This window comes from Hemiscyllium ocellatum, chromosome 19, assembly GCF_020745735.1.
Source record: "Hemiscyllium ocellatum isolate sHemOce1 chromosome 19, sHemOce1.pat.X.cur, whole genome shotgun sequence".
Taxonomy (NCBI): domain Eukaryota; kingdom Metazoa; phylum Chordata; class Chondrichthyes; order Orectolobiformes; family Hemiscylliidae; genus Hemiscyllium; species Hemiscyllium ocellatum.
In genome coordinates this window covers 53,955,440-53,979,390 of record NC_083419.1, presented here as the reverse complement: position 1 = coordinate 53,979,390, position 23,951 = coordinate 53,955,440, and the positions used below count along the sequence as shown (strand labels likewise).

The window sequence follows — 23,951 nt, the reverse complement described above, 5'->3', positions numbered from 1 at the left end:
ATGTTGCCAGGCAGTGTTGATGCTGCAGTAAGGCCTAAAGATGAGGTTCAATACTGCCCCACTGTGTCAGCATGGCTTTTGGTTGCCTGAGGAAGACTGTGCTTGAAGACCACGCAGTAGTAATAACTGCCTTCCCACATGGCTCAGAGAAATGACCATCTACAGCTTAAAACCTTGGAAATGTACCAGTGTTACCTCCAGATGATCCTGCAAATCGACTAGCAATATAGACACACCATTGTTCATGCTCAGGCCAACATCAAAGCATTGAGCGTGGTCAATCAGCTCTTCTGGGTGGTTTACATTACCTACATGCCAGACGCAAAACTCCCCAAAACAAATGTTCTATTTGGAGCTTGGACAGGGCAAATGAGGCTCAGGTGGACAATGCAAATGCTTCAAGGACATTCCTTCAAAACCTGCTCAAAGAAATGCAACATTCCCATCAAAACCTGGGAAATCTTGGCTCAAGACTGCCTGAAGTGGAGGGAAAGAATCTGTAGGAAAGGCCTTTACTCCAAAGCTCACCACTGACAGTAAAAGCATGTGCGGGATAGACCAGCACACCAAGGCTCACCACAATCAGTTAAAAAGGAGGGCATGTTATCCTCTTATTCCTCCCTTACCACTCTCTGCCACTGAGACCACACTGGAATGTTATTTTGCCTGACAACTCATTTTCAGCGTGGGAACAAGTCATCCTCAATCTCGAGGGGCTGCCTCAGAAAAAAAGAAGAGGGCCTCCTGTCAAATGCTGACAGTTGACACCATGGGTGAGTTAACGCCTCATGTCACCATCTACTGGGGAACATGGGGAATGGGGATGTTGTGTGGACCATGGCGGCAGCAGCAAACAACAAGAGAGAGAGAGAGAGAGTGTTTTCCTGCACAAACCCCAGGAGAGCATCCTTCCCAACCTCTGGATGCTGCAGCTCAGCTCAGGGTGAGTGAGGCCTGTCCACCTGGGCTCATCTTACACCACACACACACACAGGCACTGGGAAGGCGGGGTGGCGGTGGAGAGGGGACAGTCCGGGGGCCCATGCCCTCTCCCTGATCCTCACCTCCAAGGCCGCTGTCTGTCCGTGAGGCCGCGGTCTCGAGCCTGGCGACCATCGATTTGCTCCGAGCTCCTCTGATCGCGTCTAAACGTCGCGATAATCCGGAACTCGACTTAACTCCCCTGGTGGAGGGGGGAATCCCACGGTGCACCGCGGCGACAATGGCTGGTGTCCTGAAGAAAGTGAGTGGAGGTCAGCTCAGAGGGAGAAAGGACAGTCACAGCATAGTTATTGGTTATCAATAATATTTCATATGCAGGCAGAGATTTATGTTATAAATATCATATATATAGTTCTTTCTGCTTACTGGCCTCTTTCTATAGTACACTGTATATTTGTTTTATATATATATATTAAATATATATTTACCATTCTTTCTGCTTACTGTTCTGTCTATAGTATATAGTATGTATACTATTTCTCTTTGTTTACTGCCTTCTCTGGTGTTCAATATATTTATGTTGTAAATACCATATTTACTTTTTTTCTGCTTATTGTCCTCTCTCTATAGTATACAGTATATTCTTATTATATATATTTACTGTTCTTTCTTCCTGTTTACTTTCCTCTATAGAGAGAGGGGATAGTTAATAGAGAAATAAAGGACAGTAAATACAGAGAATGAGAATAAGGGCACAGGAAAGGGGAAGGAGAATATGAAGCAAAGGCTGAAGGAAGTGGAGGAGAAAACACAGTGATAGGTATAAGGGGAAAGGGGGAGGTGACATGGGAAGCATTTGAGAGATAGAGAAAATAATAAAGGATGCAGTGGATGTGAGGAAAGAAAAAGGTTGAAAGATGAAGGTTGTCTGAGAGAAGAATTAGGATGAACGCAAGAGTCATCATATCCTGAAAGATAAATGTTTGTTTCTTTTTCTTGCAGACTACTGGGCTGGTGGGTCTTGCTGTGGCCCAGAATCCTCACGAGGTATTTTACCTTTTCCAATTATTTTGGTTATTTGTAAATCAGTAAAATGCAATTCCACCAGTTGTAAAATATGGCCATTGTGCATGTGCTCTGGTATAGTACTTGTCTTTGCTAAATTGCCTACAATAAAACCTGTGCTAGTTTGACAAACATGATTATGATTTAAACATTGTTTATTTTGGAATAGTATATTCCATACATTTAGTGAGAGAAAGAAACCAGACTTTCTGTTCTATTGAAAATGACTTGACTTGCTGGTCAGAATAGTACTGGTTGAACGAGCTAAACCTGAGAGACTTATAACAAATTAACATGAGATTTTTTAAAAAAAATGTCTCATTCTCTAATGTTCATTTATTTGCAGACAATTTATGGGAGAAACATAGGGACACAGTATAGTTCTTGGTGCAGAATTTGGAAATTTTTATTCTAACTTTTATTCAATAATTTGTGGAAAGCTTCTGAATTATTGTAAAATCTAATGCTTTTAAATATACAGCATTAATGTATACAATGCAAGTAGACAAACATGCATCCCTGTGGAGAAGTTGATTTTCTGTTGACTTCTTGGAATATATTTCTTCTGATGTTTTTGTGTAATATATTAACTGTCCCAGTGCTTTCATGGTTGTTTCACCTGCCAATGTTTCTAATTCAAAGTAGATTCCAAGGCCTTAAGGTTAAATTGATTGGAGGTGTGCATGATAAAGCACAAATAACATTTTGCTCTGTCAGTGCAATAAAATGTACACTTGTCTGCACAAGTTTTCACATTCATTGAGAAGAGGTGAAGACATTGGCGGCCAATTTAGTAAAGGAAACTGTCAAACTGCATTCCACTCTAGAAAGCAAGCTGTAAGAAATAATTACAGCTATCTCTCCACTTATATTGCTCAACTAGCAACTTCTCAGTTGTCGTGAACTTGTCCAGTTCCCTTTTTGAATGACTGTGGTGAGTTCACACCATCTATTTTGCTAATGGATAATTATATATGAGAAGAGCACTTCCTGCTCTCTAAACTGACTGTTTTAATTTTTAATTGTGATATTAGTTTTATCCACCCTATCTAATCTGTCCATCTAAATAGAATATATTGCTTTTACCAGTTGAAACTTAGGTAAACTGAAATATTGCTAGTTTCAAATTGGTAGGACATCAGTGTTCCGCAAGGAAAGGAAAAACTGAAGATGAGTGAACAGCTGTCTGGCAGGAGCATATCTACAAGTTTACGACCTGTCCTTTTTGAGGAGGTAAAAAGAAGATAAATAAGCCACAAGAAAGTTAATGCTTCAATTTTTTAATATTGTTTTCTTTCAGAATTTAAGGATTCTGTACACCAGAATTCTAACTGTTTTACAATCTGTGCCTCCGGATGTAGCCTACCGAAAATACACGGAGCAGATCATTAACGAAAGGCTTAACTTGGTAAAATCGGTAAGCTAGCCTGATTTAATTGATCACTTGTTTTCAGTGGATGGTGTATTATTTGCCAGATTGATCAATGATGTTTCATGAGTATTTTCTCATTTCAAGGTCTGTAACTGTCTTCCTAAGTCTTGAACTTTGTGAAACTGATTGTAAATGTGGCAGTTTATGACATTGAAATAATGAAGGGTAATGAAAGTTGCACAACAAATGAAAAGCATTGGAAAATGCCTATGGGGCAGTACACTTGAATCATCATGTCTTTCAGACGATTGCAGAAATCAAGACTAATAAAGGAACTAAAACTTCAGATAAAAAGATTTTATGTAACTTTTTTTCTTTGTGTTAATGAACAGCATTACAATTGCTAAGTGGCTCCTCACCAATATCCTGGGTGTTACCATTGAGCAGAAACTTAACTAGACTAGCTGTATAAGTAATGTAACTATGCAAGTTATTCAGACACGAAGGCTTCTACAGAGAATTATTCACGATTTGACGACTGAGTTTGTCCACTATCTACAGAGCACAAGTCAGAAGTAGAATGGAATATTACACAGATGCCTGGGTGTGTGCAGCTTCTTCAACATTCAGGAAATTCAGTACCACCAAGGACAAACTAATCGATTTGGTTGGCACCCAATACATCATCTGCCATCACAGAAGTAGAAAGACAGCAGTGTGTATTAGATCAAAGATGTCGCGCTGCCTATGAGAGCCCTTTTGCAAATGCATAGTGTCTGCTACCTTGAAGGATGCAGTTAATGGTTCAAAGTCTTAAAACTTCCCAACAGTACTGCAAACTGAAGAGAACTGAGACCCTGTACACAAGTATTAATTTCAAGCCACCTGTTGTGGATTATGTATTGCAGGAGCGCAATGTTCAAAAACTAGAAGACAAAATCAACTGTGGACAGATTGAAGAAGTCATTTCACAGGTATGCCACTGTCTCTCTTCTTCAGACTTCATATGCAATTCAGTAAAACATATTCAATTCAGACTTTCAAGAACAAAGAGGAACCATCACATTAGGAATTTCCCCTCAATGTCAGAAATACACAAACCTTCAATATCTCGGTGGTCCTGTTTGTGTGTTTTTTTTTGTACACATTCGGCTATGAGTCTGTGGCAAATTTTCTTCTGTTTGTGTAATTGGACATTTTGTAACATTAATAATAACCTATTCATCTTACAATTCAAAATGAAGATACACTCAAGATCTTGAGTGTAATAAGACCATAATAAAACCATAAGAAATAGGAGCAAAATTATGCCATTTGGTCCATCGAGCCTGTTCTGCAATTCAATAAGATTGTGGATGGTCTGACGTTCCTCATTTCCACTTTCCTGCCTTTTCCCTTTTTAAAGTTTCATTCCCCTACTGATCAATAATCTATGTATTTCAGGCTTAAATATAAACAAGGACTTGCCCCCATAGCTCTCTGTAGCAAGGAGTTCCAAAGGATCACAAATTCTTCCTCATCTCAGTCTTAAATTGGTGCCCAATTATTCTGAGACAGTACCCTCTGGTCCTAGATTCTCTCATGAGGGGAAATATCCTCTCAGCATTTAACCTGTCAAGCCCTTTAAGAATTTCATAGGTTTTGATGAGGTCACCACCTCTCATTCTTCTAAACTTCTCCAATGAGTAGAGTCTTAACCTGTTTAGCCTTTGCTCATAAGACAATTGCTCCATACTAGGGATCACCCTAGTGAACCTTTGCTGAACTGCCTCCAACGAAATAATCTTATCTTAAATAGGAGGACCAAAACTGCTCATAGTACTCCTAATGTGGCCTCATTAGCATCTAGTACAATTGCCATAAAACTTCCCTACTTTTATATTACAATTTGTATTGATCATAATCTAAGCTTTTCACTGTACTTCAGTACATGAGACAATCAAACCCCTTGAAATAAGGGTCCATATTCCATTAGCTATTCTGATTACCTGCTGTACCTGTGCACTAGCTTTGTGTTTCCTGTACAAGTATGTCAATTCTCTCTTTGTGTTGCAGGATATACATTAACACTATGGCTCTTATGACTTTAACTTTTGTGAGGGACAATGTCAAATGCCTTCTAGAGGTCCAAATACAAAACATCTATTGGCTCCCCTGTATCCACTCTGGTTGAGACTTCCTCAAAAACACTCTAATTTATTAGTCAGACGTGATTTCTCTTTCATGAAGCCATGCTGACTCTGCTTAATTAGATTAGTAAATTACAAATGTTCTGCTATCTCTTCCTTCATGATTGATTCCAGTACTTTTCTAACAATAGATGTTAGGCTAACCAGCCTACAGTCACACACACTTTGCCTCCCCCCCCCCCCCCCCCCCCCCCCCCCGCCTTTGAATAGGGGTGTCACATTAGCAGTTTAACAATACTCTGCTTCTCCGGAATCCAATGATTTTTGGGAAAATTGCAACCAATGCATCCGTTATCTCTGTAGCTACTTCTTTTAGGATCCTAGCAAACAAGCTATCAGGGCCAGTGGACATATCTCCCTTTAGCCCAATTAGTTCTAACACTATTACTTTAGTAATGGTGTTGGTACTTAATTTCTGCCCCATATTCTTTAGTTTTAATGAGATGTACAAAGTATCTTCCACTGTAAAGACTGATGCAAAATATCAGTTTAACTCCTGTGCCATTTCCTTACTTCCCTTAAGTGTCTCCCCAGACTCATTTTTAAGGAGCCTATAGTCATTTTGACCCCTCTCTCTTTCTTTTTATAAAATTTAAAGATGCTCCTTATTGTCTTTTTTTTCATCCTCTCAAATTGGCCCTCATACTTTTTTTTCTGTCTTTATAATCTTCTTAGTTCTCTTTTGCTGAATGCTGAATTTATCCCAGTCATTGTGGTTATCACTGATATTGCCATTCTTGTATGCTTTTTCCTTCAACTTAATATTGTTCTTAACTTCCTTGGTTTGCCATGGTTGGTTTATCCCTCTCTTAGAATGTTCCCTCATTCCTAGGATAGATTTTTGCTGTGAATCATTAGTTATGTCCTTGAACGTCTGTCGCTGCTTGCTTACTGTCATGCCTGCTATATTATCCACCCAGTTCATTTCAGCTTGTTTCATTGTAGTTCCCTTTATTTCAGTTCAGCACAGTTGTTTATGACTAAAGTTTCTTATTCTTGAACTGGATATTAAGCTCGATCATGTTATAATCACTGCTTCCTGGGGGGATCTTTTACCCTGAGGTCATTTATTAAACCTGTCTCATTAGCCATTACCAGATCCAAGATAGTTAGCTCTATGACACATTACTCAAGGAAACTAGCCTTAATGCAGTTATGAACTCATTGTCGTAGCTACCCTTTGCAAATTGATTAGATTAATCAACATGACGATGCAAGTCAGCCATGACTATTGCTCTAATCGTTTTATATGCTCTTATTATTTGTTGATTTATCGTCTTTCCTTCTTAGAGTGGCTACTTATTGGGCTCTGTACACTACTCTGACCAATGTCATCTTTTCTTTGCTGCTTTGTACCTCTGTCCAAATGCACGCTAAATCATCCTATCCTAGGTCATCTATCACAACTGTCCTCATTTCGTTTCGCATTAATAGTGTTACACCACCACTTTTTCCATCCCCTTGCCTCTCCAAAGGTCAAATATTCCTGAATGCTAAGCCCTCAGTTTTGATCTCCTTGAAACTACTTTTTCACAATTAGAGTCATAGAGATGTACAGCATGGAAACAGACCCTTCGGTCCAACCTGTCCATGCTGACCAGTTTTCCCAACCCAATCTAGTCCCACCTGCCAGCACCCGGCCCATATCCCTCCAAACCCTTCCTATTCATATACCCATCCAAATGCCTCTTAATGTTGCAATTATACCAGCCTCCACCACTTCCACTGGCAGCTCATTCCATACACGTACCACCCTCTGCATGAAAAAGCTGCCCCTTAGGTCTCTTTTATATCTTTCCCCTCACCCTAAACCTGTGTCCTCTAGTTCTGGACTCCCTGACCCCAGGGAAAAGACTTTGCCTATTTATCCTATTCATGCCCCTCATAATTTTGTAAACCTCTATAAGGTCACCACTCAGCCTCCGCTCCAAGGAAAACAGCCCCAGCCTGTTCAGCCTCTCCCTGGGGCTCAAATCCTCCAACCCTGGCAACATCCTTGTAAATCTTTTCTGAACCCTTTCAAGTTTCACAACAACTTTCCGATAGGAAGGAGACCAGAATTGCACATGATATTCTAACAGTGGCCTAATCAATGCCCTGTACAGCCGCAACATGACCTCCCAACTCCTGTTGTTATGGGATATTCATTCAATTTGCATCGTCAATTCATGTACCTTATTCCAAATGTTTTCTGCATTAAAATAAAAGCCGTTATTTTTGTTCTATTGTTGAATTTTCAGACACTTTTATAGTCCATTGGTGCAATATAACATTCTCACATTCTGTCTCTTCCTTTTATTTTCTAGTAACAATCAGCCTTCTCACTAACCTGCAACCCTACCTTTGCCTTTACCTTTGATTTTCTAATTTTGCGTGTGACTGAACCTGCCCCTCAACTATTTAGTGTAAAGGCCTACCTACAGCCCTAGTTCTTGTGATTGATCAGGACTCTGATCCTAGCGTGATTCAGATGGAGCCCGTCCCATCAGAACATCTCCCTCCTTCCCTAGTACTAGTACTAATGTCCCATGAATTTGCACCCCTTTCTTCCACACCAGTCTTTCAACCATATGTTTCCCTCTTTAATCATATAGACCACCTTGATCTTTCATTTGTGCTCTGTTAATTGACTTGAGTAGGAGTCAGAAGCATATAATATCCGCTATCTCACTGGATGACTTTGATTTGGACTTCTGAATCTGTAATAACTTATTACACTCTAAGTAGAGGCAACAACATCAACTTGTATTTACCTAACTCTTTGTAACATTGTGAAATATCCTAAACACTTTGCTAGAGTATAACTAAACAAATTTTGAAGAGGTGCATAAATAATACAACATTTTGAATATTTGTTGTGCAGCAAAATGTGCTGTTCTCACTTTTTATCATTTGTCTCTGTCTAATCATAAGATTGGATTTAAATTATTCAGTCCATCGAGCCTGCTCCACCATTTACTGATCTGTTTCTCAACTCTATTTCCTGTTATCTTGCTGTAACCCTTGATTCCCTTAAGAACATATCCGTCTCCAGCTTAAATGTGCTCAATGACTTGGCTTTCACCGCCCAGTGAGTTCCACAGGTTAATCACCCCTTGGCTAAAGGAATTCCTCATCGCAGTTGTAAATGGTGCCCCTTCACTCTAATGCTGTGCCCTTGTGTCAAAGTCTGTCCTACTATGAGACGTCATAGAGTCACAGAATCCCTACAATGTGAAAACAGGCCATTTGGCCCAACAAGTCCACATCAACCCTCCGAAGGGTAACCCTCTCAGACTCATTCCCCTACCTGACATTTACCCCTGACTAATGCACCTAACCTACACATGCCTGAACACTGAGCAATTTAGCATGGCCAATTCACCTAACCTGCGCATCTTTGGATTGTGTAGAAAACTCGAGGAAAACCACGCAGACACATGGAGAATGTGTAGACTCCACACAGACTGAGGCTTGAATCAAACCCAGGTCCCTGACGCTGTGAGACAGCAGTGCTAACAACTGAGGCACCATGCCGTCCATGTGGAAACATCTTCCCTACATTCATTCAATGAAGGTTTCTTCTATGGAGGGGAAGCTGCAGACCTTGCCCTCCCACGTGGTCAAGGATGCCCTCCAGTGTATCTTCTCCACTTCCTGCACCTTCGCCCTTGGACTGCAACAAGGATAGAACAGCCCGGTCCTCATCTCCCACGTCACCAATCTCCGGATACAACGCATCATCCTCTGCTATTTCTGCCACCTACAGTCAGACCCCACTATCATAGATATATTACCCTTCTTATCTTGTCAGCTTTCCTCAGAGGTCATTCCCTCTACGATGCCCTTGTTAGGTCCATACCCCCTACCAACTCATTTTCCACTACCAGCACCTTCCCTTGCCAACAAGAGGTGTAAAACCTGCACCCACACATCCACCTACACCTCCATACTAGTCCCCAAAAGATCCTTCCACATCCAGCAGAGATTTTCCTGCACATCCAAACACCCCATCTACTGTATCCTTTGCTCTTAATGTGGTGGTCTCTACACTGACACAGGATGCAACTTGTGGAACGTTTCAGAGAGCATCTCTGGGGGACACGCACCAAACAGCCCCACTGCCCTGGCCGACCACTTGAACTCCCCCTTCCACTCTGCCAAGGACATACAAATCTGGGCCTCCTCCACTGGCAAATCCTAGCCACCTGATGCCTGGAGGAAGAACACCTCATCTTTTGCCCTTGTACCCTCCAACCATATGGCACCAAAGTTGATTTCACCAGTTTCTTCATCTCTACTCCTCCCACCTCATCCTAGATCCAGCCCTCCATCTCTGCACCACCCTTTTGAACTGTCCCACCCGTCCATCTTCCTTTTCCACCCATCCCACCCCCACCTGCATTTACCTATCGCCTTCCAAGGTACCTTCCCCACCCCAACCTTCTATTTCTCTCAGTACCATTTCACCCCCACCCTGCCACCCATCCCATATTCCTGATGAATGGCTTACGCCCAAAACGTTAATTCTCCTGCTCCTTGAATGCTGCCTGACCTCCTGTGCTTTCCCAGCACCACACTTTTCTCCAACATCTGCAGTCCTGACTTTCTCCAAATGTAATCTGACCAAAGCCTTAAACTGCTTCAGCCATACATCTCTGCTATTGTGTTCTAGTCGAGAGTGTGGTGCTAGCCCTATTGTGATCTAGCCCTCTTGAAGTGAATATTGACATTGAATTTGCCTTCCTAACTGCCAACTGAACCTGCATGTTAACCTTGAGAGTTCTGAACCAGACTCCCAATTCCCTTTGTGCTTCAGATTTCTGAAGCTGTTCCCCATTTAGAAAATAGTTTGTCTTTATTTCTCATAGCAATGTTTATAACCTAACACGTTTCCGCATTGTATTCCATCTGCCACTTGTTTGCCCACTCATCTAGCCTGTCCAAACCCTTCTGCAACCTCCCTGCTTCCTCAACACTACCTGTCCCTCCACCTTTGTGTATGTCATCTGCAAACTTAGCAACAACGTCCTCAGTTCCTTCATCCACATTGTAAATGTATGCTCTGAGTAGTTGTGGTCCCAATGTGGATTCCTGCAACAAAACCAGTCACCAGCTACCATTTTGAAAAAAGATCCCTTTATCACTACTACTTCTCTGCCTTCTGCCAATCAACCAATCCTCTAACCATGCCAAAACCTTACCTCTAACACCATGGCCTCTTATTTAACAGCCTCCTATGCGGCACTTTGTCAAAGGCCTTCTGGAAATACAAAAATATGATGTCTCCAGGCTCTCCTTTATCCTACTTGCAACTTACTTGATTTTCAAATAATTGGGATAGTGAGAAGTGATGTGGCTGTCCTCTATTTGGGACACTGGTCAAATTCAAGTAATTTTTAACTGGTTTCTGAGAGCAATGCAGACTTTAAATGCTTTATTTGTGAAATAAATTTTTAAAAATCAATTGAGTATATTTAAATGACATAGATGGCCAAATATTAAGTTGTATGATATAGCGTGTAAGGTGATGAAATCATTGACATGTGCTACTGGTCCATGGAGTTGAGGGAAACTTATAGCTTATCTATAGTGGTGCAAATTCCCTCCCCTTCACACTAGGGAGTTTAGGAGAGTTTGTGTTACTGAGGATTACATCTGCAATAAATGCCATTTGTTGCGAATCCTATCAGATCTAATAGATCGGTTGGAGCGACAGTTAGAGGCATTGAGGAATTTACAAGAGCAAGGGGGTGTGATGGATGGCAGTTACAGGAAGGGAGAAAAATCTCGGATACAGTCAGATCGATGGGTTAACTCTAGGAAAAGTAAGAGAGGTAGGCAGGTACTGCAGGAGTCTTCTGTGGATATCCCCATTTCAAACAAGTGTGCTGTTTTGGAAAATGTAGGGGGTCATGGATTCTCAGGGGAATGTAACACGAACAGCCATGTTTCTAGTATTGAGATTGGTTCTAATGCAGTGAGGTTTATGTCGGGTTTCAAGAAATCAGTTGTGTTCGGGGACTCGCTGGTCTGAGGCACAGACAGACGTTTCTGTGGCCAGCAATGAAAAATCAGAATGGTGTTGGCCCGCTGGTTTCAGTATATACAATGTCATAGGAAGGGAGAATATAGAGAATTAGGCAGGAATTTAAAAAGGTCTTCGAGAGTAGTAATACCTGGATTACACCTGGTGCTATGAGCTAGTGAGGAAAGAAATAGGAAGATAGAGCAGATGAATGCATGGCTGAGGAGCTGGTGTATGGGAGAAGGATTCACATTTTTGGATCATTGGAATCTCTTCTGGGTGGAAGTGACCTGTACAAGAAGGACAGATCGCACCTAAATTGGAAGGGGACTAATATACTGGCAGGGAGATTTGCTAGAGCTGCTCAGGAGGACTTAAACTAGTAAGGTTGGGGGTGGGGGGAAACCAAGGGAGATAGTGAGAAAAGAGATCGATCTGAGGCTGGTACATTTGAGAAAAGAAGTGAGTCAAACAGTCCGAGCAGGCTGGGCAAAGCAGAGAACAAGGTAGGACTGATAAATGAAACTGCATTTATTTCAATGCAAGGGGCCTAACAGGGAAGGCAGATGAACTCGGGGCATGGTTAGGAACATGGGACTGGGATATCATAGCAATTACAGAAACATGGCTCAGGGATGGGCAGGACTGGCTGCTTAATGGTCCAGGATACAAATGCTACAGGAAGAGAGTCAAGAGTGGAGGTGGAGTGGTGTTTTTGATAAGGGATAGCATGACAGCTGTACTGAGGGAGGATATTCCTGGAAATACATCCAAGGAAGTTTTGGATTAGATTAGGTTCCCTACAGTGTGGAAACAGGCCCTTCGGCCCAACAAGTCCACATCGACCCTCCAAAGAGTAACCCACCCAGACCCATTTCCCCTCTGACTAATGCTCCTAATAGTATGGGCAATTTAGCATGAAGGGCTCTGGCCCGAAACGTCGAATTTCCTGTTCCTTGGGTGCTGCCTGACCTGTGCTTTAACCAGCAACACATTTTCAGCAATTTAGCATGGCCAATTCACCTGACCTGCACACCTTTGGACTGTGGGAGGAAACCAGAGCACCCGGAGGAAACCCACGAGACACAGAGAGAATGTGCAAACTCAACACACAGTCCCCCGAGTCTGGAATCGAACCTGGGACCTTGGTGCTATGCTGCAGTGCTAACCATGAGCTGCCGTGCCACCCCTTGCTCCTTCCAAAGTGAATCGCCTCACATTTTTCTGCATTAAACTCCATTTGCCACCCCTCAGCCCAGCTCTGCAGCGTATCTATGTCCTGCTGTAACTTGCAACATTCTTCAGCACTATCCTCAACTCCACGGACCTTCGTGTCATTCACAAATTTACTAACCATCCTTCTATACCCTCATCCAGGTCACTTAGCAAAATGATAAACTGCAGTGGCCCCAAAACAGATCCTTGTGGTACACCACTTGTAACTGAACCCCAGAATGAACTTTTCCCATCAACCACCACCTTCTGCCTTTCAGCTAGCCAATTTCTGATCCAAACCGCTAAATCACCCTCCATCTCATGCCTCCATATTTTGTGCAATAGCCTATCATGGGGAACCTTCTCAAACTCCTTACTGAAATCCATTTACACACCAACTGCCTTACCTTCATCCACCTGCTTGGTCACCTTCTCAAAGAACTCAATAAGGCTTGTGCCATGTTGAATATTTGGGTGGAAGTGAGAAATAAGAAAGTGATTATAGGAATTGCATTATAGACCAGCTAATAGTCTGCGTGAAATTAATAACAAATTTGTAAAGAGATCTCGGTTATCTGCAAGAATAATAGGCTGGTTATGGTAGGGGATTTTAACTTTCCAAACACAGTCTGGGACTGTCGTAGTGTTAAGGGTTTAAATGGAGAGGAATTCAAGTGTGTCCAAAAAGACGTTCTGATTCAGTATGTGGATGTACCTACTAGAGAAGGTACAAAGCTTGGCCTACTCTTGGGACATAAGGGAGGGCAGGTGACTGATGTGTCAGTGGGGGAGCACTTTAGACCCAGCGATCATAATTCTAATAATTTTAAAATAGTGATGGAAAAGGATAGATCAGATCTAAGAGTTGAAGTCCTAAATTGGAGAAAGGCCAATTTTGATGGTATTAGGCAAGAACCTTTGAAAGCCGATTGGAAGCAGATGTTTGCAGGTAAAGGGACAGCTGGAAAATGGGAAGCCTTCAGAAATGAGATAACGAGAGTCCAGAGACCAGTATATTCCTGTCAGGGTGAAAGGAAAGGCTGGTACTTTTAGGGAATGCTGGATGACTAAACAAATTGGGGATTTGGTTAAGAAAAAGAAGGACGCATATGTTGGGTAGAGACAGGATAGATTGAGTGAATCCTTAGAGTATGAAGCCAGTATGAGTTTACTTAAGAGGGAAATCAGGAGGGCAAAAAGGGGAGAGTGATTGCAAGGCCTCTTACTGAGATATTTGTATCATCAGTAGTCACAGGTGAGGTGCCAGAAAACTGGAGGTTGGCTAACGTGTTGCCACTGTTTAAGAACGATGGTAAGGACAAGCCAGGGAACTATGGACCAGTGAGCCTGATGTTGGTGGTGGGCAAATTGTTGAAGGGAGTTCTGAGGGATAGGGTGTACATGTATGTGGAAAGGCAAGGACTGATTAGGGATAGTCAACCTGGGAAATCATGTCTCATGAACTTAATTGAGTTTTTTGAAAAAGTAACAAAGTGGATTGAGGGTTGAGCGGTGGATGTGATCTCTATGGACTTCAGTAAGGCATTCAACAAGGTTTCCATAGGAGATTGGTTAGATCTCATGAAATACAGGGGGAACTAGCCATTTGGATACAGAACTGGCTCAAAGGTAGAAGACAGAGTGGTGGTGGTGGGTAGCTTTTCAGACTGGAGGCCTATGATCAGTGGAGTGCCACAAGGATCAGTACTGGGTCCACTATTTTTCGTCATTATACAAATGATTTGGATGTGAGCTTAAGAGGTATAGTTAGTAAGTTTGCGGATGACACCAAAATTGGAGGTGTAGTGGACAGCGAAGGAGGTTACCTCAGATTACAACAGGATCTGGATCAGATCGGCTAATGGGCTGAGGAGTGGCAGATGGAGTTTAATTTAGATAAATGTGAGGTGCTGCATTTTGGAAAAGCAAATCTTAGCAGGGCTTATATACTTAATGGTAAGGTCCTAGGATGTGTTGCTGAACAAAGAGACCTTGGAGTACAGGTTCATTGTCAAAGAGTACAGGAGTTGGGAGGTCTTGCTACAGCTGTACAGGACATTGGTTAGGCCACTTTTGAAATATTGTGTGAAATTCTGGTCTCCTTACTATTGGAAATATGTTGTGAAACTTGAAAGGGTTTAGAAAGCATTTATAAGGATGTTGCCAGGTTAGAGGATTTGAGCTATAGGGAGAGTTTGAACAGGCTAGGGCTGTTTTTCCTGGAGCATTGAAGGCTGAGGGATGACCTTATAGAGGTTTATAAAATCATGAGGGGCATGGATAAGGTAAATAGACAAGGTCTCTTCCCTGTGGTGGGGGGGGGGGGGGGGGAGTCTGGAGTGAGAGGACATAGGTTTAGGGTGAGATGGGAAAGATATAAGATACCTAAAGTGCAATTTTTTCAAGCAGAGGGTGGTGCGTGTGTGGAGTGGGCTGCCAGATGAAGTGGTGGAGGCTAGTACAATTGCAACATTTAAGAGGCATTTGGATGAGTATATGAATTGGAAGGGTTTGGAGGGATATGGGCTGGGTACTGCCAGGTGGAGCTAGATTGGGTTGGGGTATCTGCTCAGCATGGATGAGTTGGACCGAAGGGTCTGTTTCCATTCTATACATCTCTATGACTGCTGCGCTATCATGTTGGAGAATGAGAATAGTTATTTCCCGATATTAGTTTGTGACTATTTGTCTACCTTTTTAACTGACTTCACTGTTCATTACTCATGACAAGATATTATGGGATCAACACGCTTTTTTCTTGAAGTTGTTAATTTCACTAAGATAAAGAGGTTAATGTTTGAAAACAGCCAGGACGTGACAGATAACGTACATTTTTTGTGAAGATCTGAATCACAAGCTTTATTAGCTCTGATGTAGTGCAATGGTTAAGATATTGTTAAATATTTCTGGAGGGTGACATAGTCTCTAATGTCTTTCGAAGTTTGTGGTTTTTAAGAATCAATTAAACTAAAAGTAGAGATTGGACAGAATTAATCGTAGTTTATTTTAAAGTTGAAAAGAAATATCAGTTGGAAGACTAAATGTTTTAAATGTTGTGAAGCTACACTTGGCTACTAATTTATATTTCAATTACAGGCTGAGAGTGAACTTTCTCTGGCATACAAAATGGCCAAGTGGAAACCTTGGGAACCATTAATAGAAGAAGCCCCTCACAACCAATGGAAATGGCCAGTTTAAATTTTATGTAAATTACGTTGCTTTATTCAAAAAATCATACTGTCTGTTCTGTCAGTTTCAACTGGTATCAATGTTATTAAAATTTATTGGTGAAACAGTCTTTGCTTCATTTTTAACTTTTGTCATGACACAATAACTGAAATGAGCTATAAATGCATGCCTTTAATCCTGTGAATGTAGCAGAATAATCACCTTTTGCACTATCTACTGTGGCAGTCTATCTGCAAGATTGGATATTGTCAGTGTGGATGTAATCCTGGAAAAGTGGGAGCAGCAACAAGAAGAATTGGCTGTGGATAAAAGAGGAGCAGCCCCTCTCTGACTGCCAATTGAAGTAAGTGTAAACCAAAGAAAAACATGTCCTTCCGTTGAGTGTTAGGCTCCGATGAGCATGTTTAAGGAGTTTAATGAGAAAAAAATGTCGGCACACCTATCCCCTCACCTCTATCCAGGGCCCCAAATAGTTCGTCCAGATGAGATAGAGGTTCACCTGCTTCTCCTCTAACCTAATTTACTGTATCTGGTGCTCCTGATTTTGTCTTCTCTACATTGGGGAGACCAAACGTAAACAAAGGGAACGTTTCGCTGAGCATCTCACCCAGTCACCACCCGTTTTAATTCTCCTTCCCATTCCCTTTCCGACATGACCATCGTTGGCCTCCTCCATTGCTGCAATGAATCAGACCACAAACTGGAGGAATAACAACATTTGATTTCTCTAATTTTAAATCACCTTTCTTCCCATTACTTGATTCCCTTCCCAGCCCCTCCCCCTTCCTTCCATGTCTCTCATCGACTCTTCCTTCTGGCCACCAACTGAATTCATTCCTCCCATCAACCAAGCAGGTCGTACCTTCTACCTGTGTTCACCTATCCCACCTCACCACCCTGCCCTTCCACCCCCACCCCCTTTATTTACAACCCACCTGACACCTACCCTCAGTCTGGAAGAAGAATTACACCTGAAACATTGACTTCTCTGCCTCCTGATGCCGCTTGGCTTGGTGAGTTCTTCCAGCCTCCTCCTTGTCTATCTTGGATTCCAGCATCTGCAGTTTTTTTTTTTGTCTCTCTGTTTTAAGGAGTCAGCCTGTTTTAGGCAGTTATCCCATGTTCTTAGAAGTTAACTGTCAGCTGCCACATCTCAGGGAAAACTGGGTACCTTTTTCTTATTCACAGGCCAGCATTTATTGCCAAACTCTAATTGCCAGGAGGGTGGTTAAGGGTCAACCATGTGGGTCTGGAGTTGCATGTAAGCCAGACTAGGTAAGGATGGTAGTTTTCTTCCCTAAAGGACATTAGTGTACTAGGATAATTCTGAAAATGTCCCAATTACTGTATATACTCGAATAATAGCCAATCTCATATAAAAGTCAACCCTCTTCAGCCAAAAAATTTGGAATTTTCCATATCTTGTGTAAAAGTTGACCCCAGTTCTTCACATAACAGATCAACATTTCAAGAGTCTACAGGAATAGTGCCAGAAGACTGGAGGATAGCAAAGCTTGTCCCCTTGTTCAAGAAGAGGAAGTAGAGACTGGTAATTATAGACCAGTGAGCATACCAGTGGGTAAAATCTTGGAAAAAACTACGAGAGAGGATATATAATCATCTAGAAAGGAATAAGTTGATTAGGGATAGTCAACACCAGTTTTGTGAAGGGTAGGTTGTGAGGCAAAAACCTGATTGAGTTCTTTGAGAAGGTGCTGAAAATGTATTGCTGGTTAAAGCACAGCAGGTTAGGCAGCATCTCAGGAATAGGGAATTCGACGTTTCGAGCATAAGCCCTTCATCAGGAATGCTAATGTCATGGCGGCAGTTGGCTATAAAGAGGTCGAGGGCGGGTAGGAGGCCAGCACGGGGTGTCCAGGTGGATGGGGTGTGTTGGAGGCGGGAGAAGGGGTCATCAGAGGGTGGGCGGGAGTCTTGGTTGTGAAAGTAGGCACGGAGGCGAAGGTGGCGGAGCAACCGGAATGCAGAATACTAGGCTAATGGTAAGATTCTTGGTAGTGTAGATGAGCAGAGAAATATGTGTCCATATATATAGATCCCTGAAAGTTGCCATCCAGGTTGATAGGGTTGTTAAGAAGATATATATGGTGTGTTAGCTTTCATTGGTAGAGGGATTGAGTTTCGGAGCCATGAGGTCAAATTGCAGCTGTACAAAACTCAGGTGCAGCCACACTTGGAGTGTTGCGTACAGTTCTGGTCACTGCATTGTAAGAAGGATGTGGAAGTGTTGGAAAGGCTTTGTAGGATATTTACCAGGATGTTTCCTGGTATGGAGGGAAGGTCTTATGAGGGGAGGCTGATGGGCTTAAGGCTGTTTTCATTAGAGAGAAGAAGGTTGAGAGGTGACTTAATTGAGATATATACAATAATCAGAGGGTTAGTGAGGGTGGTCAGTGAGAGGCTTTTTCCTTGGATGGTGATGGCAAGCACAAAGTGATATCGCTTTAAAATGGGGAGGGGGGGTGATAGATACAGGACTGATGTCAGAGGTAGTTTCTTTACTCAGTAGTAGTGGTGTGGAACATCCTGACGGCAACAGTAGTCAACTTTAAGGGCATTTAAGTGGTCATTGGATAAACAAATGGATGAAAATGGAATAATGTAGGTTAGATGGGCTTCAGATTGGTTCCACAGGTAGGTGCAACATTGAGGGTTATGAGTTAGTGTGCCAGCTGTTTCGCTCCACTCTGGATTTTCAGAATTAGTGTAATTTTGGTTTTTTTTTTACTTTATTTGTTTAGAGATCAGTTGGGCTTCTACTAATGATATGGTATGAATTTCAGCCACTCAAAAGTAGTACCTATTTACTAGTTGACCACACAAATTTAACCCGAAAAGTAGTTTAAAAAATTTCACTATTACTCGAGTATGTATGGTAATTTTGATCTGTAGGAACAAATGCATTGTCACACTATTTCCTTATTTTCCCTGGCTAAAATCCAGTGATAGCAGCCATACTACTTACTAAACCACCAAATAGGAGGCCATTCAGTTACTGTTTGCACAGATAAGGGTGCCAAACCTGAAAATTTCATGTTCTGTGTGATTCAGTTGTTCACTGCTTTGGTTGGTTGAATTTTCCGGAAGCCTGGACTGCTGCATTTAAATAAGTTCCTAAAAAGCTGCAGACATTTATTAGCTGTCAACATTGCAAAGTTCCATGATTCACTCATTCATGAGTGAAAGAATACTTGAAGTTGAGTGCAAACCAGGCTTAGTTTTCTGACTTCTTAAGAACTTTAAATAGGCTCCAGGACATTACAGCATACAGTAAAGAAAGAGCTATAAGGGCACGATGTTGGGAAATGTTGGACTGGACCAGTCCCCTGACTATACTCAGATCACCCTTGATTTAGGTTTAATCCATACTATTCGCCACCTTCTGCAAAAGGCTGTTTTTATTGTTGATGAAAGCAGTGTTCGTGAATCAGTTTTACTTCTGTTGCATTAAGTCCATTTGCTGTGAAATTACAATGTTGAATTCTTGTGGATTTTACTGTGTCCAGATTGCAACTGTCTTTGCTTCTATAAATGAGTGTACTTCAAAACTAATTAATTGCCTATACAACACTTTTATAATACCCCATGGAGACTGAGTTGTAATAAAAGTATAAACTTGCAATGAGATTCCACCACCTTTTCAGGTAGCATATTCCCAATATTAGTAACCTGGCTTATTTATCGATTTTTGTTTTACCTCAAGCAACCAAGTTACTAAAACATTTGACAGAAGAATGGATTCTTCCTATTTACTCTAACAAAATTCCTGATCGTTTTATGGTCTCTTGACTTTGCTGTCAGGAGCACAATTATAGCTTCTAGAGGCTTGCCACATAGCTCCCTCATCCTCAACATCACCTTGGAAAACATGCTCCTTTTATAACTGTTCCAGAGAGTAGTGATCCTTTTGAAATGTAGTGCTCAAAATTATCTGAGATTAGTTTTCAGTTGTCACCACATAGTAACATAATCAGTGAGCCTCTGATGAGGCACTGGTTGTATGGCCTGCTTTTTATTTATGTCTGTAGGTTTCCTTGGGTTAGTGACATTATTTCCTGTGTTGATGCCATTTCCTGTTCTTTTTCTCAGGGAGTGGTAAACGGGGTCCAAGTCATTGTGTATGTTTATAAAGTTTTGATTGGAATGCCATGCTTCTAGGAATTCTCATGCATGTCTCTGTTTGGCTTGCCTGTGACCCTTCCTAGGACAAGCCATACAGAGACGCGTGAGAATTCCTAGAAGCATGGCAATCCAACTGGAACTCTCTTAACAAACACATTTGACATGGATCCCATTTACCACCCCCTGAGAAAAAGATGAGGAAATGATATCAGCGTCCCAAGGAAACCTAAACACATAAATAAAAAACAGACCATACCACCAGTGCTTCATCCAGAGGCTCACTGATGATGTTACCGTGTATGGTGACAAATTGTTTGAAAATGAACCTACTAGCTCTGAGCTAACTTACATCAGAACCTCAACCTGAGCTACAAAAATTCTCAAAACTCACTATTATCTTAGAGATTTGTAAATGTTTTGCATGACTTTTTGTTTGTAATATAAGTCTTGACAAAGCCAATATTTTATGTAATTTTCTTAACGTTTCAACGACATACCACACCTTTCAAACACTTATGTATATTCAGTTTCCTTAGGTCTTGCACTGCCCTTAAAATAGTATAATCGAGATGCAAATTCACACATTGGAACTGTTTTCCAAAATATCAGAAACATAGCTACACAGCTGACATTAAGGAATGCATCTTAAGTGAAAAACAAAATGCAGTTTTTTTCCCCTTTTATTCTGAATGAAAGTGGCAAAAGTGAGGACTGTAGATGCTGGAAACCAGAGTTTAGATCAGAGTGGTGCTGGAAAAGCACAGTAGGTCAGGCAGCGTCCGAGGAGCAGGAAAATCGACGTTTCAGGCAAAAGCCCTTTATCTGGAAAGGCTTTTGCCCGAAACGTCGATTTTCCTGCTCCTCGGATGCTGCTTGACTTGCTGTGATTTTTCCAGCACCACTCTGATCTAAACTCTTCTGAATGACTGACTGTGGCAGTCACTAGGAAGGTTAATAGTTGTTTCCCTTGCCGAGCTGGCCTCGAACTGATCCTCCCACTTCCTCCAAACTAAAGGAGTTGCCATGGGCACCCGCATGGGCCCCAGCTATGCCTGCCTCTTCGTAGGATATGTGGAACAGTCCATCTTCCGCAACTACACTGGCACCACCCCCCACCTTTTCCTCCGCTACATCGATGACTGTATCGGCGCTGCCTCGTGCTCCCACGAGGAGGTTGAACAGTTCATCAACTTTACTAACACCTTCCATCCCGACCTGAAATTCACCTGGACTGTCTCAGACTCCTCCCTCCCCTTCCTAGACCTTTCCATTTCTATCTCGGGCGACCGACTCAACACAGACATCTATTATAAACCGACTGACTCCCACAGCTACCTGGACTACACCTCCTCCCACCCTGCCCCCTGTAAAAACGCCATCCCATATTCCCAATTCCTTCATCTCCGCCGCATCTGCTCCCAGGAGGACCAATTCCAACACCGCACAGCCCAGATGGCCTCCTTCTTCAAGGACCGCAGATTCCCCCCAGACGTGATCGACGATGCCCTCCACCGCATCTCCTCCACTTCCCGCTCCTCCGCCCTTGAGCCCCGCTCCTCCAACCGCCACCAAGACAGAACCCCACTGGTTCTCACCTACCACCCCACCAACCTCCGCATACAACGTATCATCCGCCGCCACCTCCAAACGGACCCCACCACCAAGGATATATTTCCCTCCCCTCCCCTATCAGCGTTCCGCAAGGACCACTCCCTTCGTGACTCCCTCGTCAGATCCACACCCCCCACCAACCCAACCTCCACCCCCGGCACCTTCCCCTGCAACCGCAGGAAATGTAAAACTTGCGCCCACACCTCCACACTCGCTTCCCTCCAAGGCCCCAAGGGATCCTTCCATATCCGCCACAAGTTCACCTGTACCTCCACACACATCATCTATTGCATCCGCTGCACCCGATGTGGCCTCCTCTATATTGGTGAGACAGGCCGCTTACTTGCGGAACGCTTCAGAGAACACCTCCGGGCCGCCCGAACCAACCAACCCAATCACCCCGTGGCTCAACACTTTAACTCCCCCTCCCACTCCACCGAGGACATGCAGGTCCTTGGACTCTTCCACCGGCAGAACACAACTACACGACGGCTGGAGGAGGAGCACCTCATCTTCCGCCTGGGAACCCTCCAACCACAAGGTATGAATTCAGATTTCTCCAGTTTCCTCATTTCCCCTCCCCCCACCTTGTCTCAGTCGGTTCCCTCAACTCAGCACCGCCCTCCTAACCCTCTTCCTGACCTCTCCGCCCCCACCCCACTCCGGCCTATCACCCTCACCTTGACCTCCTTCCACCTATCCCACCTCCATCGCCCCTCCCCCTAGTCCCTCCTCCCTACCTTTTATCTTAGCCTGCTTGGCTCTCTCTCTCTCTTATTCCTGATGAAGGGCTTATGCTCAACGTCGAATTCTATATTCCTGAGATGCTGCCTGGCCTGCTGTGCTTTGACCAGCAACACATTTGCAGCTGTGATCTCCAGCATCTGCAGACCTCATTTTTTACTCGAACTGATCTTACTGTCAGGCTATTGCAACGGGCAGCTCAGAGTCAAGCTCTTGCTGCAGCACTGGAGTCATAAGTAAGCCATACAGCAGAGCATTGGCTTAGAAATGAACTTTAGATTTGCATTTTATCTTGGGCATGAAATTGATTGGTGAAAATGCCTTGGAAGTGTAATTTAGTGTTTGTTAGGTTCTCCTGCACTCAGGCCCTCACTGTGTTCCCTGACCCTCAGTGTGTTCCCTGTGCACTCAGGCCCTCACTGTGTTCCCTGACCCTCAGTGTGTTCCCTGTGCACTCAGGCCCTCACTGTGTTCCCTGACCCTCAGTGTGTTCCCTGTGCACTCAGGCCCTCACTGTGTTCCCTGACCCTCAGTGTGTTCCCTGTGCACTCAGGCCCTCACTGTGTTCCCTGACCCTCAGTGTGTTCCCTGTGCACTCAGGCCCTCACTGTGTTCCCTGACCCTCAGTGTGTTCCCTGTGCACTCAGGCCCTCACTGTGTTCCCTGACCCTCAATGTGTTCCCTGTGCACTCAGGCCCTCCTCCTGAGTGAGGTCACACTGCAGACACATGACCCTTTACAATGGGGAAGGTGGTGGGAAGGCGCATGCGCAGTTTCCTGGCGCAGACGCAGTGCTGCCGCTGCGGTTGCCATGACTCCGCTGTCAACAGCCGAGCCCGGGACCGGAGCGGGGAGAGCAGGAGGCAGCAACCGGAGATCACAACCCGACACGGCCCAGCAGTGCAATCAGGTCCACTTCCTCAATACCTTCTGCTCACTCTTTAAGGCTTGGCTCGGGGACCCTGGGGTCTCTCCCGGAGCTACCCCTGACCCGGGACCGAGACCCTCGGGGGTCTGTGGGATCTCCCTGACCCGGCTCAGAGATCCTCGAGGGTCACTGGGGTATCCCTGACCCCCGACAGAGACCCTTGGGGCTCCCTGGGACAGAGACCTTCTGGGATGTCCGGGGCCGCCTCGACCCAGAGCTGAGACCTTCGGGGCTCTGTGGGATGTCCCTGAGCTGGGGAGAGCCCCTTGAGGGTCCCTGGGGTATCCCCGGCTCAGGACAGAGACCCTCATGAGATCACGTACCTGGAAATATGTGCTCAGTTCTTAGTCCACTTTTATCCTTAATTGAGCATTCTAAAAATTAATGTCAATTATTTTAAACCAAACTACGTAAATATCCAAGTTAGCTCTGTGTTTGTTTCACAGTTTTGCAGGCACCCGCTCTCAACTGAACTCTGCAATTAAACCTCTAGCGTCTTCTGGAATTCAGCTTGTTTATGAGAATCTCAGATATATAACATCAAGT

The 23,951-nt window shown here is 43.4% G+C and overlaps 1 protein-coding gene across 1 annotated transcript; it reads left to right on the top strand.

Annotated features, from left to right (window-relative positions):
• The first annotated feature begins 1,168 nt into the window (after positions 1 to 1,168).
• LOC132824763 (NADH dehydrogenase [ubiquinone] 1 alpha subcomplex subunit 5-like) lies at positions 1,169 to 16,086 on the top strand. Its single transcript, XM_060839477.1, has 5 exons — positions 1,169 to 1,243; positions 1,945 to 1,989; positions 3,308 to 3,424; positions 4,288 to 4,353; positions 15,887 to 16,086. The coding sequence occupies exons 1-5, from the start codon at positions 1,223 to 1,225 to the stop codon at positions 15,986 to 15,988; spliced, it is 351 nt and encodes a 116-aa protein (XP_060695460.1). The 5' UTR covers positions 1,169 to 1,222; the 3' UTR covers positions 15,989 to 16,086.
• The last annotated feature ends 7,865 nt before the right edge of the window (positions 16,087 to 23,951 follow it).

Bases quoted from the DNA above. Each gene is read 5' to 3' on its own strand.
- LOC132824763 (XM_060839477.1), top strand. From the start codon at position 1,223: ATGGCTGGTGTCCTGAAGAAA. The intron at 1,244-1,944 runs GTGAGTGGAGGT...TTTTTCTTGCAG, and splicing joins TGGCTGGTGTCCTGAAGAAA to ACTACTGGGCTGGTGGGTCT. The intron at 4,354-15,886 runs GTATGCCACTGT...TTTCAATTACAG, and splicing joins TTGAAGAAGTCATTTCACAG to GCTGAGAGTGAACTTTCTCT.